Below are 16,141 nucleotides of genomic sequence, written 5' to 3' on the forward strand. Positions count from 1 at the left end.
CAGGTTCTAAAACTCTTTGACCATGATGGAATTGTAGTGCTGTGGCAGAGAAGAGCCTTCTGGTTTTTGTTTCTAAAGATGGAGGGATGTTCTCCTGGCAAGTTAAAAAGGTAATGCAAGAGAAGGAACTTTGGAAATCTGCCCTTGTGTGGGGTTTGTGGTGATTTATGGTGATTTACTTGCTGGCTTTGCTGACCAGTGGTGGTTCTGTACACTTTTTTTTGATGTGTTTGCCCTTGATAGTGCCAGTGTATGGAGAGAAATTGTTAAATTTCTTTTTATGCCCCACAGAACAAAGAACATTTTCCTGAGGGTGAAGGCTACAAACATGTATTTGATGAGGAGAATGAGGAGCCTGTATTAAAGGAGCCAAAAAGGAAGGTGAAGTTTTTTTCTTTTTAAAACTCTATATTATTTTTTGTCATGACTAAAATGATTTTGTGTGCAGTGTCCAATAGTTTTGCTGATTTGGTATTTTAATTTTTTTTTTAATGCATGCTTTGTTTTGACTTCTTTCTGTTTGAAAGGGAAAAATAAGCTATTTAAGAAGTAGAGTGAGAGCCCCATGTTTTGTTTGCTGCTTTCAGAAACCTTTCTTTTCTTCCCTTAAGGAGCGTAAAGCAGCAAGATTAAGTAAAGAAGCCATTAAACAGCTACATAGTGAGACCCAACGACTCATTAGAGGTATAACTTAAGTTTTTTGTGTGTAGAGGGGTATAAACTATTCAGAAATTCAGGGGAGAAATGGAAGGAATTTACTGAAAAGGTTACAGCTTTCTTTGATCTACCACGACTTATTCATTTTTATTGAAGGACCTGTTAAAGGTATTTTGTAACTAATGAAAATAAAGATAATTGTTATCAAATACAGGGCTCAGATGATGTTTTAAATTTTCTCTCACCATCTTTCTCTGGCAGAATCATCAGTGTCTCTCCCATATCATGTGCCTGAGGCCAAAACTGTTCACGACTTCTTCAAGCGCAGACCTCGACCAGCATGTCAAGGAAATGCCATGGCCCTGCTAAAGTAAGGACTTCAACCTTCCTCATACAATTTTTTCATAAACTTTAGTATCTCTTAATTTTGTTTTGAGGATAACCAGACTTTCTTAGACTCCTTTAATTCCGTAGAAGTAGGAAATTAGGAGATTGTCATTGCTAACATAAGGCAATGCTGCACCCTGGCACAGTTGTATTGTTGTGATCAGGGCCAGGAGTAACTCAGATGAARKAATTTGCTGATGCAGAGTTACTTTAATGGTATTTAGGCTGGACCCCAGCATTTTTCTTGGATTGTTTCTTCTCTGAGTAATGTGTGGTAAAATACTGAAGCTACAGTAGTCACAAAATCCCTTAGGAATTTCATACTCTGATACTGTAAATACTTTTGCACTTCCTTAAGTTTTCACGATGAAGTTTTCCAGATTTTTGTCCTTCATGTCCTCCTACACATTAATGACAATAATTCTTCTCAACCTCATCTCCCTTTCACACTAGCCATAGGTGATATATTTTTTTCTGCTTTTGTTAGGTCCTCTAAATACCAGCTACCTCTAAATGAAGAATCTGCAGCCACTGGAAACTTGAGCAAGGATTGCAAAGATGGGCCAGTGAAAAGTGATCAATCAGCAGCTGCTGAACCAGAAATGAACCTTGCCAAAGATGTTGATGCTGCTGTGACTGAAGAAGTAGGGAAGAACTTGCCAGAGGACTGTGCTGAGCAGCCCAGGCAGGACCAGGAGGATTCTCATGCTACAGTCACAGGGACTGTAACAACTGATGGTAACACAGAGGAACAGCCACCCTCCCATTGCCTGAGCACTGACTGTGATGAGCATAAAGAGAGTGAAATTCCTCCAGCACCTGGTGATGCCCTCGTGCAAGGAGGGGAAACACAGCCAGACATACAGAGTGAAACAAGCAGTCAACAAGTGGGGCCTGGACTGGTGGCACAGCCTGAAAAAGTGAGGAAATCCAAGCTGGATAAACTTCGTGAACTGGGAATAGATGTGTCCATCAAGCCAAGAATCTGCTCTGACAATGAATCCTTCATTACCCTTGATGAAGCTGAACCAAATAAAGGTATCACTTGTGTGTAGTCTTAAGCAGTGTTGATCTGAGCTTAGCTGGAAAATCTGAGAAATATTTAGGTAATAGAACTGTCAGGTACATTCACTTGTGTGGATTCTTTGAGACATGTTAACAGAAATTTAGAATTGCCTGGTGGCTGGGAGGTTGGACTGGAAGAGAATTGAGATCTTGTGGATAAATGATAGTCAGTGGTATGCTAAGTTTATATCAGCTAATATCAATTAAATACAAACTACAGCAAACATATTCTGTAGTGGTTTATTATTAGTCAAATAGAAAAGCTTTGCAAATATTTTAGTATGAAAGATTTAGCTTTTAAACTACCTTTGGGAGCAATAAAAGCTCAAGACCTACTCTTGCTACAACTTCTAACAATCAATGCTTTTACATGCTGCTACATTAATTAAATTAATATGTATTTAAAGAGCTAGAAGCCCTGAAAGCACGTTTCTTGAAGCACACTCTCCAGACGTCAAAATCCAAAGCAGAACGGGCCATAAACATGAACATTATCCGTAAAGAAACAACATCTGATGGGAAGGAGGAGCTGAGAGCAGATGTGGTGCCAGCAGTTTTGGCTGCAGAGAGCCTGGAGGAAACTGTCCACACAAAACCAGGTTGGTGGGGGAGAAGGAGAGATGAGGATTTAACTGGAAAACGGTTTGGTCTCTATTTTCCTTACAGGTGATGGGATTTTCGTCTGTGAGATTACTGTTTGTTCCCGCTAATCGATAGCCCTGTTTTAATAATGAAATCTTGGTAGATCACTGAAATAGCAGTGGTGTGTGTAGGACAGCCTTGATCTCTRTGACTGATGCTTGGATTTTTCATACTTCCATRAGAAGTTGTGGCTGYCCCATCCCTGGAAGTGTCCAAGGCYRGGTTGGACGTGKTTTGGAGCAAMCTGTGATAGGGGAAGGTGTCCCTGCCCATAGCAGTGGTGGGATTGGGTAAACTTTAATGTCCCTTCCAAGCAAAACCTTTGCTTGAATCTTTTCCTGTGCAGGTGAAAAGCTCCAAGCCCTGAAAGCCAAGCTCCAGGAGGCCATGAAGCTCCGCAGGAGCGAGGAGCGCCAGAAGCGGCAAGCGCTGTTCAAACTGGACAATGAGGAGATGCTGGAGGAAGAGGAGGAAGAGGAGGAGGAGGAAGAGATGACAGACGAATCCGAGGAGGAGGAAGAAGAAGAAGAAGGTGATCACGAGGTCTGTATGCAACATTTTTCCATAACCTTGTCAGCTTCTCCATTCTGCTTTGTCTCCCCAGGGGAATGTGACTTTTGTGCAGTATTTATTAGGGAAATTGCTAAGAATCCTTCCTAGAGGCTAAAAAATTGCTCTAATTGGCATGTTCAGGGTTTGGGTTGTCTAACTTGGAATTTATTAGTATTTTCTTTATTTCTCTAGCATCATTAAACCCACATATAATACATACAAATGTATTGTACATATAAGTGTATAAAAGATTCTGATGCCCCTTTCCCTTTTTATAAATCCTTGGCTCATTGCTGGCAGGGCCTAACAGGTAACGTGGGATAGGGTTTGCCATGGTAATAATTATCGTATGTTATGTGTTTGGGGATGTTTTTTAGAATTCAGAATTTCTGCTTGATGAAGCAGAGGAAGATAATGAAGATGCAGAAGAGAAACATGTTGAAGATGGTGATAAAGAAACCGACAAAGAATCAATTGATGGAGAAAAGCTGGAGAAACCTGGGCACTGTGATTCTGTTCTAAAAAATCCTTCAACAGAGTCTACATTGATACTTTTTAAGGACAGCTCCTCAAAAATGGGGTAAATAACCCAAGCCTTAAAAATGGTGACTGAGCAATTTTAAATTTGATCAGCACATTTAGGTGTTTTTATTTAAAGTGCCTTTTGTAAGTATTTTTGTGTTACCTTGGTTTTTTTGCAATTCATCCTGAATTTATTAGCAAGTGTTTTTTATTTAATGAATTGCAGATATTCTCTTCCTGATGAGAAACTGGAAATGGAAGAAACTGCAGACAAAGGACCTACCAAGTTAGGTAAAGTAGAATTATTGTCCTAGATATTCTTGTCTTACTTGGTGCATGTATGAGTTTCTGTTTGAGACTGGTATTCAGTATTTCTGTTACTTCATCACTGGTATAGTTAGAGAGTGTGATTATAAAAGTTCAGCGTGATGAAAAAAATGGAAGGGCTTGAAAAAAACTAGAGGATAATAAAGTTCAAAATAATACTGGAAGAAATATGAAATGTCAGAAATCTGTAAGATGAAATTCAGTAAAAAGCATAATATGCATCCTGTGAGAGGAAAGAAATCCAGCATGATGACAAAATGAATTTTTAGCCAGCTGCCAGTGTTGCAAGATATTATATTGAGGTTTTATTGGATCACAGACAAACAAAAAGTTAAACACTATTTTTTTTTCCAGAGGATGATGATTCATTTTCTCTACCAACACTGGCAAAGGAGAACAGCCACAACAGCAGCTTTGAGTTCATTGGCTCCATGATTCCATCCTACCAGCCCTGTAACAAACAGGCCTCACGGGGAGGGAGCTTCTTACCTGCAGCAGGAGGGTTCAGGTCACCCTCCCCAGGTTTCTTCAGAACAAGCTTTATCAGCTCTGCTTCCAAGGTGAGATTCTCAGCCCTGCTCCTGTCCTATATCAACACACTGGGTAGTGAATAAATGTATTTTATCCTGATGGTCAGAGCTGTCAGAAAAAAACAGACAAATGCTTTGATACGAGTAAGATTTCAGAAGAGCAAACTGTCTCTGGAGTTTGTGTCCACATTGTAATGGATAAAAATTACGTTGTAAAACTTGTATTCTAAAGTACCCAAGAAAAGATGCTATAATCTGGCATTTGTATCAAAAATATGTGCTTCATAAATATGGTTTTTAAGAATGCCTACATAGACTACACAACTTCTGATATCAGTGARTTCYTGTGGTTTATTGGAGCAGCATGGACATAACTTGACTGCTGCATGATTTGGGTTGAAAGGAACCTCCAAAATCACCTCATCCCAACCCCTGCCATGGCAGGGACACCTTCCCCTATCCCAGCTTGCCCCAAACCCCGTCCAGTATGGCCTTGAGCACTTTCAGGGATRGGGCARCCACAGTTTYTCTGGGAAGYCTGTTCCAGTGCCTCCTGCATTTGAATTTAGTCTTGCTAAACATCTGTTTTATTTTTATCTTCCCTTAACTAGAGCTCAGGAAAGACCTCTGAGCCTTCTCTTCCCATAGAAGATTCCCAGGACCTATATAATGCCTCTCCTGAGCCCAAAAGTTTGTTTCCAGGGGCTGGGGAGTCAAGGTTTCAATTTTCCCTGGAAGATGACACTCAGAGCCAGCTGCTTGATGCAGATGGGTGAGTGATGGGTGTAAAGGATGGTGTTTTGTGCCTGTTAACAGAAACAGGATGTGCAGAACAGCAAATTTTTTTAACTGCAGCTTTTCTTTCAGGTTCTTGAATGTTGGACACCACAGGAATAAATACCAGTCCTCAAAGCATCAGCTACCACTGGCTAGCATGGATGAGAATGCCATGGATGCCAACATGGATGAGTTACTGGATCTGTGTTCTGGACAGTTCAACAGCCAAGCTGAGCACGTGCCAAACACCAGCAGTGCCAAAAAGCAGAACATGGAGGAGCTGCTCAATCTTTGCTCAGGAAAATTTGTGTCTCAGAGTATGTCTTGAATTCTTTTTCCAGCTTTTCTGGTTACTTGATTTAGAAATTTTTTGCTTCAGGTCTAGGCACTGATGCTATGTATAGAATTTTGTCTTTGTTGGGAACATGCACAATGTTGTTTTTAGGATATTCTCTGTCACTTTAAAAGCAGAAATAAGTTGTCATCTTATTGCTTTCTGTAGCAGGTTCTCCAACATGGGCCTCTTCAGTGTCTTCCAAAGCAGAAAAAGACAGTGACATGGAAGATCCAATGGCAGAGGCTTTGGAGCTCTGTTCAGGCTCCTTTCCCACAGACAGGTTAGCACTGCTTTCCTAAAATATACAAAAGTTTATTTTGGTGGTTGTCTCCTTTCACTCTCAAAGTGTTTTCTTGTTTGGCATCAATTTGCTGTCTATAAAAGTGTGCTTTGTTTTGGAGGTGAAGGGGAAGAATATTGCAAATTGCTCAGCAAGTACTCTCTAATTGGCAGCATAAATTGTTTCCCATGGCTACTGTGAAGGGAAATTCTTTGTCTTTCACTGATAGTGAAAGAAACAATGAGGAACTTCCATTAAACTGAGAAAAGATGATGAAAAGTGGGACTTTCAGAGTCTGTTCTGGGCTGTTGCCAAACTGCAGTAACCAAGTGTAAAGTGGGATATTTGGAGTTTTTTATTGACTAAATTGAAAAGTGTATGGCTGCGTGACAAAAGGATAATAAGGCTTAACAAGTAGGAATGTTAGGGGGATCTGAGAGGAATTTGAGAGTGGGAAAAAAATTGGAAATTGGTACTTATCCCATGGTTTCTGCAAGTGGAGACCTGAGATCTTAAAACATTAACACTGATGGGGATTTGGGCATTTGGAGCTAAATGCTACTGGGAGATTGTAGCTCTGAGCACTCATGGGGAATTGCCTGAGAGCAGCTGATGTGGGTGTTGGATTTTTGCCTTGATTTACTGGAGGTAAAATGAAAATGCCTTTCTCCCATTTATATTTTCCCCAGGGAAGAGGAAGAGGAAGAGGAGGAGGAACAAGAAGAACTTGGTGGTTTTCAGCTTTTAACAGATGATGAGGCCCTTGCAAGTGAAGAGGTGTGAACTGATGGAGCCAGGCAGCTGCTGGATAAAATGGGATAATTCCATTTATCTTCCTAGGTTTTTAATATATCTACCAATGCAAAGTACCACAACTTCCATAACAAGCTACTGAAACATTTTTCAGAGCAAACTTTGGATCACTTAAAAGGTCTTCTTCATGTAATAACACAGTGAAAAATGCAAATCCTCTGAAATAATGCCTGGTGGTTTAGTGTGTTGTTAATTGAAAAACAGACCAATCTGTTGTTACAAAGCAACCCACTCTCAGAAATTCTTTATTTCTGAAAACTTTCTCTTTGACAGGATGAAAAAGGTGAAGATAGTGCTGCTGAAGAAGCAGAAATAAGTGATGAAGAGGAAAAACTGCTGAGACGTAGACCAGGCTCAAAGAAAAAACTGTAATTTTTAAAAATCCTAATTAGCAGAGAGAATAGAATATTGATAGCACTGGAAATTTAGTTTGGAATTATTCCCTCTCCAGCATTAGTAGCTGATGTTTAAATGGTTTGGTTTTTCATATGTCTCTGTTTTTTTATTTTGGTGGTGTCACGTTGCATAAGTTTAATTGTATTGCTTGTGGGTTATAGATGAATCTATAATTTTCATTATAGATGGAAATCAAAAAGCAGTGCAACCTTTTTTTTTTACCAAAAAAAGGGATGCAAGAATATTGTTGTCATTCTTCATGTCTTAAGATTTTAATTGTTCTAGCAAGTAAAACACAGAAATTACAGTTATTGCCAGCATCTTTGGCAAGGAATCTGGTGGATGACAATGATTTGGGGTGGTACATGGTGTCAGGCTGTGTCTGTAAATGTGCAAGAACTCAAGGCTTGGTCCTTCCAAAAATTACTTGAGGAGTTACGATACATCCTTAGGAAATGGGTTAATTTTATATTAAAAGATGAATCTTGCTTTCTGAAGATTTATCTGATGCCTGTTTTGCTTCCAGACTGAACTTTTTCAACTTATTTTCATAGAAAACTGCAGGATTTCATGGAAGATGAGGCAGAGCTGTCGGGGAGTGATGTGGGCAGTGAGGATGAGTACGACAGCGAAGACCTGAACGAATACGAAGAAGAGATTATTGATGAGGAGCTCCCAAATGACGTGGAATTAGGAAACCAAATACAGAAATTCCACATGTCAGTGACACTATCAGTAAATATTTGTGTTTTTTAGGCCTGGCTCTGGGGGATAACTTGGCCTAACCTGTTTTCTGTGCTGCCAGGAAGGCGATGTTGGATGATGACAAACGCCAGCTGCGCCTGTACCAGGAGCGGTACCTGCTGGATGGGGACCTGCACAACGATGGCCCTGGCAGGACCAGGAGGTTCAGATGGAAAAACATAGGTGATCTATGATCCAGAGTTAATAGAGGGAGGGGAAAGATTGGAAACAGAGTGTTTGTGTGTAAGAAATAACACTCAGTAATTAATTTTTTAGATGGAAAAACATAGGTGACCTATGATGCAGAGTTAAAAAATTGGGGGGAAAGATTGGAACCAGGGAAAGATTGGAAACAGAGCTTGTGTGTGTGAGAAATAACACTCAGTAATTAATTTTTTAGATGGAAAAACATAGGTGATCTATGATCCAGTTAATAAAGGAGGGGAAAGATTGGAAACACAGTGTGTGTGTGGGAAATAGCATTCAGTCCTTAATGGTCCTAAATAAAATACTCAGGAACAAACTAGGGGGAGGATGATTCTGGATGTTTTAGTTTGCTTAGGTTTTTTTTTTTTTTGCTTTGTCTGATTGGTTTTTGGGTTTGGGTTTTTTTGTTGTTTTTTACCAGCCTACATTTTCAAAATTGATAGCTAACTGTCTTGTTCTGTTGCCCAGATTTTGCTTCACAGATGGACCTGTTTCAGAGAGATTCAGATAACGATGAGGAGAATGAAGAGTTTGATGATACAGAAGTGAAGTGGAGGAAGGAGAGGTTTGAGCGAGAGCAGTGGCTCCGTGAGCAGGTACTGGTGAGCTGCCAGAAAGGCTTGCTCAGTCTCTGTTCCATTGCTGGTTGTGAAATTGTTTATTTCTCAAGTTAAATTTCAGTATTAGRTCAGATTTCTCAGCTGAACATGATGCTGTTCAGTAATAGAACAAGGATKATAAGRCATCCGAGAAATWGCAACAACYTCTTACAGGAGAAAGTAGATAAATWATGGTTTACATAAAGAAAATTGCTCTACTTAAAATACTGAAAGAAGTGTCCATTTTTAACATGAATTCTTTCAATTTTACGAAGTGTCTTCTCTCTGCTACAGAAGGAAAAAAATAAAGAGCARGARGAGGAAGAGGAAGAAATTGCTGCAGACAGCGAATTCATGAAACTGGCAAAAAAAGTGACTGTCAAGTCCCTGCAGAAGAAAGGTGAGCTTGATTTTTATTGAAGTGACAAGGAAATAAGAGAGAGAAAGGGTTCAAAAACTGATCTTTTCCCCCATGTCTTTGCAGCCAACCCAGCAGTGGTGGCACAAGAGCCAACTCTGTTACCCAGGAACCCATTTGAAGCCTTCAGACCTGCCAGTGACATCCAGGTGGGTAACAATCCTCAAAAATGGCATTTCCCAGCACAGCMAAGTCAGCTGCCCCTGAATTCTGGGCTGTCCTGGTTTGTGTTGTAGTGACATGTGAGTAGGGAGGAGATTTTTTTACAGAGTAACTTACTAAGAGAGCTGTCTTGTTCCTGTGAGTGGTTTAATGAAGCTTTTCTTTGCCTTTTAGATAAAAAATGGGTCACTCTTGAACAGGCCTAAAGCTGTCCTTCAGAAACTGGCAGCAATGTCAGATCTTAATCCAAATGCCCCTCGAAATTCAAGGAATTTTGTCTTTCATACACTTTCCCCAGAGAAGAGTGAAGAGGCAAAGGAGAAATCAAAACCTCAGGTAAAGATTTGGGTGGCCAGTGGTGGAGATTATTTGAATATACAGGCACTGAACTCTGCCAAGTAGTTGTAGCACTGCTGTCTTAAATATTCCCTATGTGCTCTCACACCAAATAATTCTCTCATTACTCAGAATTTAACATTTTTTTGGTCATGATGTGTATTCTAATATATTTGACTCCCCTCAGGTGAAGAAGAGAGGTCCTTCTGCAGTGACAACATCAGTGGCAAAGAGGCCCAGGGTCGAAAGCTCAGAAGAAACCAGTCAGAGCCGAAGCATTTTCCAGTACTTGGAGAGCTGAATATTTTTGTTTGGGGCCAAAGGTTGTGTCTCCTCTTTGCCAGTTGCAAAAACTTTTGCCAATCTGCCAGAAATCACCAGGCAGGGAAACAAATTGCTGCCACCTCCTTCACAAGTTACAACGATTTCCAGGCAGTGGTTTTGTGCTTTGTTTTTTTCTCAGACCTCTGTGGCAAATGGGAGCACAAAATCCATTGCTGGTTTGGAATGAAATGTTAAGTTGGTCTTTCCCAAGCATTAAGGAAACTTCCATTGCTGTGGGCTCTCCTCACAGGGGCTGCAGAGGCACCAATTACACCTGGAAATGCCATTGGCATGACAAGTGTGATACAGAAATGCCTCAGGTAGCTGAAAGCACAAAAATGGAGGGATTTCTACAGCTCTGGGAGAGAAGGAAGAAGTGGTGSCCATGGCAGAACACTTGTTTACACTTGCAACACAAAGTTTTATCTGTGACTTCCTTCAGTATCTTATTTCCTTTAATGTTGAGCATTTATTAAGCATCACCTTTTAAGAAACTCTAATTTATCCTTGAAATGTTTACTTTATGGAAAAGGTCCCAGTCTCTTCTGAGGCAATGAGAAGGGTTTCTTTCCAAGTTTTTATTACTGTTGATGTCCTTAAACTTGCAGATGAGTGTGTGTGTGGAGAGGGAAGAATGTGAGTAACGTGTGGGAGAGGAAAAGGAGGTTTGGGGGGGTTTATTTGTGTTGGTGGGGGGAGTTGCTGGGGTTGGTTTGGTTTGCCCAACTTCAGGCTATTTTAAATCATCCATTCCGTTATTTTTATGGAAGCTGCACTCATCCAAGAGAAACCATCCATTGCTGAGCAGCCAGGAAGRGAAGGGCTGCTCCAGGATGACGGAATTAATAAGGAACCGTCATTCTTAACTATTCTAAATAGTGTGAGAGAAACTTGAGCTGGAGTATCCAGCATTCCTGATGTTTCTGATCGCATGTTGAACGTGTTGGTGAGCAGATAAAGGTGCCACAGGCTCCTGCTCCAAGACTAAACATCTCTGGGACTGGATGTCACATCCTTGAGGTGCCAACRCCGTCTGAGCTGTAAATTTTGTAACATCGTCAGCACACGCCTGGTGTGCTGTGTGTAAGATATTTTATTGTACAGTATGTTATAAAGAATTATGGTACTAATTGAAGTGCAACTTTACAATAAAACATGGTTTTAATTTTAGGGGCAGTTGGAATTATTTATAGGATTTCATTCAGTTGTATACGTCTTGGGGCTCTTTCCCAGTATTTTTTATTTCTGTCTACGTATTTTTATTTTTTCACTGCTGCCTTTTTTTTTGTAGCCACAACTCAGCCCTTCACTAGGAACAGCTGCAATAATAYTGGAATACAATAACAACCCCCTGTGTTTATTGGAGTGCGAATTTTCAACTCCTCAAATCTTCCACTTGGGTTTGCARAAAATTCCTGGCCTGCAGAACGCTTTTTTCCTACATCAATAGTTTTGGATTTTTTAGTTCCTAGACAAAACTTCCTTTRTGTATGTCTTAAGAAGTGTCTATTTCAGTTCAGTGCAGCCATTCTAATAATTACCTGGATTTAGGATGGGAGGTTTAGGGAAGTGGGATGACCTTTCCTCATTCATTATCAGACTTTTCTTGGAGGACCCCGTTAACTAAAAGATTTCTGAACACCCACTAAATTCTTTATCAGTGTTTCACTGATACGAAAGTTGTACTCATTCAGCACAGATTTATTGGGTAAAAACATTCCAAGCTCCAAATTTGGGGCATTTTCCCTGACTATTGCTCCCACTCTGCCACTAGAGCGCAGCAAGAGCATGTACTTCCTCTGGCACAGGGGTAAGGCAAAATCATTAAAGCTTAAACTGTGTCTTGACTCCAGGGGAAATTCTTGCAGTTTTCCATGCTCTGGCATTGCAAAGGATTAAATTTATAGAGGCCTATAATTGCTACATTTTTTTGCATGAGAAAGTGGTGGCTGGAAGAGCACCTTTAGAGGGTTGGCTGAGTCCTGGTGGTTTCCTGGCTTCTCCTCAGCACATGCTACTAGCCGTAATTATGGCTTTTATTTTGCTTTCCCTGTCGAATATTCTCTTTAAAATACATTCTCCTTGTTCCAGAGCCAAGGGTAGAAAAMCAGTGTTGATCCTGAAAAGCTTATAAATTGAAATACACGGAATGGGATGGTTTCTGGCTGCACTTCCCCYACAACAACTTTGCAGCAGTTCAGGATTTGTGAGTTGCCGCTGGAAGTTGTGCATTGCACCCCAAAAATTCCTTGCCTGGGAGCATATTCCATGCCAGGGAGTGGGAGTGGTGSTAGGAAGGTTCTGTAGGAGTTGGCTTTCCATAGAAGAGTTGCTGCCAGCCCCTCACCTGTGCTCCCAGCCCTGCCCTGCTCCATCCATCTCCTGGCTCTGATTTTTCCCCTCTGCTCCTGTCTGGCACATTAACTCAGCTTTGCCTTCTCATTTTCAGGTATTGATTCAGCCCCTTTCTCCTGGTACTGACATGAGGCCGCTGTGCTAACGGGGATTAAAATCCTGCCCGTTGCTGCTGGAAGTGCCCAGAGTGGGCTGGGAAGGAGAAAATGGCTCRGGGGTGAGGGGTGGGGATGGGGGTCCTGTATCCAGCCCCAGGCTCAGCTTGAGCAGGAGCTGCTCAGAGGCTGGGCTCAATGATCCTGGAAGTGTTTTCCAACCTCACCGATTCTGAAATGGTGTCGGCAGGGCTGAAGAAAGAGCTGCTTCCCCTTCTCTTCCTGCTTTTCCCCTCTAACTGTGCCTGGAGATCACTTGGAGCTGTTACAGCTGAGGGTTGAGATTGGTGATTTTAGTTTAACTTTGGTTTTTTTTTTACTTTGTTTTGTGATTTTGATTTCGGTTTGACTTCGGTGCAGAAGTGGCTGCAGCYTGGGATTTTCATCCAACTTTTCATCCAACCCTAACAACACCACCTCTCTGTGTCTCAGTTTCCCTTTCCCACAGGGAACAAGAAGAAGGAATAAAACCTTTGGGATCCCAGCTCCTGATCCTTGACTGCACTGCAGGACCCTTGATAAGAGAAGTGCTGCTCATACACAACATTCCCCGCTGAGTTTGCAGAGACAATGAGCTTTTGGGAACCCAAATGACAATGGAGAAATTTTAAAAAAGATCTTAAAAGCAGAGGGAGGAGCAGCCCTGGGTGCATGGTAAAGGTTGACATTGCAGACACGTTTATAATCCCAGCTCCCGCCGCCRCGCTGCTCCTCGGGGCTCAAGGCGCTCACTGAATTATGTTTTCTTTCCCTTTTTTGCCAAGAGACTGAAAGGGGGAGAGAAAAAAAACTATTTGTTTGTCTTGTCTAATTTAATTTATGTTATTTATCAAATAGACAGGTTATTTGGGAAACCAGATGGACCCAGGCTAAAATCATCTGTATTTCCAACATGTGAAAAATYGTGTTGGAGTGGACACATGAAAGGCAGCGTGGGGCAGGTTTGGTGAGCACTCACCACACCTCATCTGTCCTGGGCCTCTGATCAGTTGTCCCAGACCCATTATGAGGGTTAAAGGACAAAAAGACCCCCAGGCAGCCATGGGGGTGTCTTCCAGAGCAGCCATGTCACAATTATTTACCTCCCTGGCTTTCACCCCRCTCATTRACTGGTGCATCCCTTCCCCAGGGAKGGATGGGGCWGGTTTTTGGGCCTAAAAAWATRTTTTAGTTKGGTTTGGGAGCAGAACAGGTGACGGTTTTGGTGTCTGTTTCTTCTCCTTTGGGTTATCTTGTTGGAAGAGGAAAAAAAAACAGGAGATGGAGAGCAGCAGGGATGGCGAAAGGGAGCAGATAATTCAAGAAATAGAGAAATACAAAAGGAATATAGTGAATCGATGAATTGGACACCTCGACTGCTGCTGTACTTCCAAGAACTGAACCTGGACCTTCCCTGCATCCCTCCTGGGTGTGCAAGGTCCAGCCAAGCTCATGGCACAGATCTCAGCCCTGCAAGCCCTGCAGGGTTTAGTGGGTGACCTGTAAAGCAAAAGTTTCATTCTGTATGAACTATCAGTCATTAATATTAATCCCAGCGCTGAGCAGACAGATGTTCAGTCCTTGGGGGTTGTTATTTTCTCTTGTATCATCCAGGAGCCCAATTTAGGGCTGACTCCAGCTCTGCTTCTCTAGGCTGCAGAGATCTAAACCAGCTGTAATTAAAGAAAATGACATAAAAGATTGCAGGGTGTGTGTGTGKGGGGAGGGCGATCAGCAAATCTCACAGCTTTGCGAGAGATTAATTTTATTTTTAGCTAATATTTTTCTCTGCTCCTCGGGGCTGCTTTCATGCAACACGCTCTGTGCTGCTTCCTTTCCAGTGGMCCATTGATTTTCAATATTTGGTGGTGTTTGTGCACGTGGCACCAGGCTCTGAGGGGTGTGTTCATGTGTGTCCCTGCACCCTAAAAGCCACGTGTGATATCTCAGCTCTCACCTCTGCTGCACAGAGCCCAGGGCATCCACCTGGCTGATGGTGGCCACTGTGCCAAGCCAGGCTCAGCCCTGATGTCCCAGCAGGATGGGGACACAGGCCAGCCCTGGAGCATCTTCCTGCACTGCCCAAATTCCAGAAACACTCTAGACACTCGTGCTGTAGGAAGAATAATTAACACCGAGGCTCTAATGCTCCTTTCCCAGCTGCTCAGGATCCAGAGGTGGCGTTTCCACTTTCCTACTCTGCATGGAGCCTGAAGGAGGACTTTAAAACCCTCAATCTTTCCCAAATAACCAGAGATTAGAGAAAAAATGGCTTTTCCTCCCTCCCCCAAGTTCCTCACGAAMAGTGGCCTAATCGTGCCTGGGAATGTGAAATCCAGGTGCTGCTACTTGGGCTGGTGTTGGTGATTGAGACACAGATTTGGTTTTAGGGTTTTTTTTGTATGCAAAGTTGTTGATTATAAATCAGTTTTGTCTTTAGTAGGAATTTTTAAAATTAACAATTAGTTTTTTTTTATTTGTATATAATGTATAGTAATGGGTAAAGTTTGGGGTTTTTTGGTTGGTTTTTTGGTGGTTTTTTTTTGGTGGTTTTTTTGTGAGGTTTTTTTGTGAGGTTTTTTGTTTGTTTTTTTTGGGGTTTTTTTGTTTGTTTGTTTCTTTGTTTGTGTTTTTATGGACACAGCTTTCTGTGAACTGGCTTTTCTGTATCTAATTGTAACTATTTATTTAGAGTTTTTTTTGTTTTCTAAGGAAAATAGATTTTTGCTGTTGGAGACTTGCACTCCCGCAGGCTGGCTTTTTCCCWGTCCCACTCCAGACTGGCCCCGTGGTGGAATGGGACATTTCTGTGGCCCACTGAGGCCACAATGGGGATTTGTCCCCTGGCCGTGTCTTGCCTGTGGCTCCTGCTAAAAGGCTCTGAGTGACACTGGTGGARTCTCCAGCTTGAATGGAAACTGGAAATGCCAAACCAAACCCCATTGTGGTGCTGGTGATGACCCCAGTGTGATGCTGGTGGGCTGCAGGAGAGCCAGGCATTGGATCCACTCCCTATAGCTCCATCCCAAGAGTGTGCCATGGTGGCTGCGGGGTGTTTTTAATTCCTATGGAGGAACCTACAGCAAAATCCTCTCACAAATTTCACCAGGGCCGTTTTTGAGGGTGTGGGGATTTTACCAGGGTGCTCTTTAGGGCATGGGGCTRATGGTGTCCCCCTGCCCTGGGGGTCAGTGTGATCCCCAGCCACAGGGGACAATCAGAAGGGGACAAAGRGGACACTGCTCCCTGCTCTGCCCCAGTCCCCCCGTGCTCCCCCAGCTCAGGGTCGGGGCTGGCTGAGCTGGTGTTGCCGGGAGCCACGCACACATCCTGCGAGGGGAAGAGCCCTGCTCCCAACATCTGCTTGGCGTTTGTTTGTCTTTCATTCCCGTTCCTGCCCTGCCTCCCCCTCCGCTTTCATCCCTCCATCTGCACAGGCCTAAAAATAGGGCCGGGGCCAGACTCGGTCTGTGCCTCATCAGCCCGTCCGGACTTTGCTGTGGMTCGGCAAGGAGGGGACAGGAGCCAGCGCTGTCCCTCAGATGCCACTTTCCTGCCACACAGTGGTGACACCAAG

The 16,141-nt window shown here is 42.4% G+C and overlaps 1 protein-coding gene across 1 annotated transcript; it reads left to right on the plus strand.

The window, feature by feature from the left end:
- Positions 1–276: 276 nt before the first annotated feature.
- LOC130583889 (claspin-like) lies at positions 277–11,240 on the plus strand (the record flags this gene model as incomplete). Its single annotated transcript, XM_057383527.1, has 21 exons — positions 277–381; positions 612–684; positions 919–1,027; positions 1,532–2,082; positions 2,517–2,708; positions 3,098–3,294; positions 3,681–3,883; positions 4,052–4,116; positions 4,507–4,712; positions 5,294–5,454; positions 5,550–5,776; positions 5,965–6,076; positions 6,766–6,853; positions 7,163–7,257; positions 7,840–8,004; positions 8,091–8,212; positions 8,705–8,832; positions 9,130–9,235; positions 9,320–9,402; positions 9,590–9,751; positions 9,939–11,240. Coding segments are annotated over 21 exons (3,264 nt in total), but the record flags the coding sequence as incomplete, so codon positions are not given.
- Positions 11,241–16,141: the final 4,901 nt, after the last annotated feature.

The sequence above is a fragment of the Malurus melanocephalus genome, unplaced genomic scaffold (assembly GCF_030028575.1).
Source record: "Malurus melanocephalus ecotype Western Australia unplaced genomic scaffold, MMel_1.1 scaffold_638, whole genome shotgun sequence".
NCBI lineage: Eukaryota > Metazoa > Chordata > Aves > Passeriformes > Maluridae > Malurus > Malurus melanocephalus.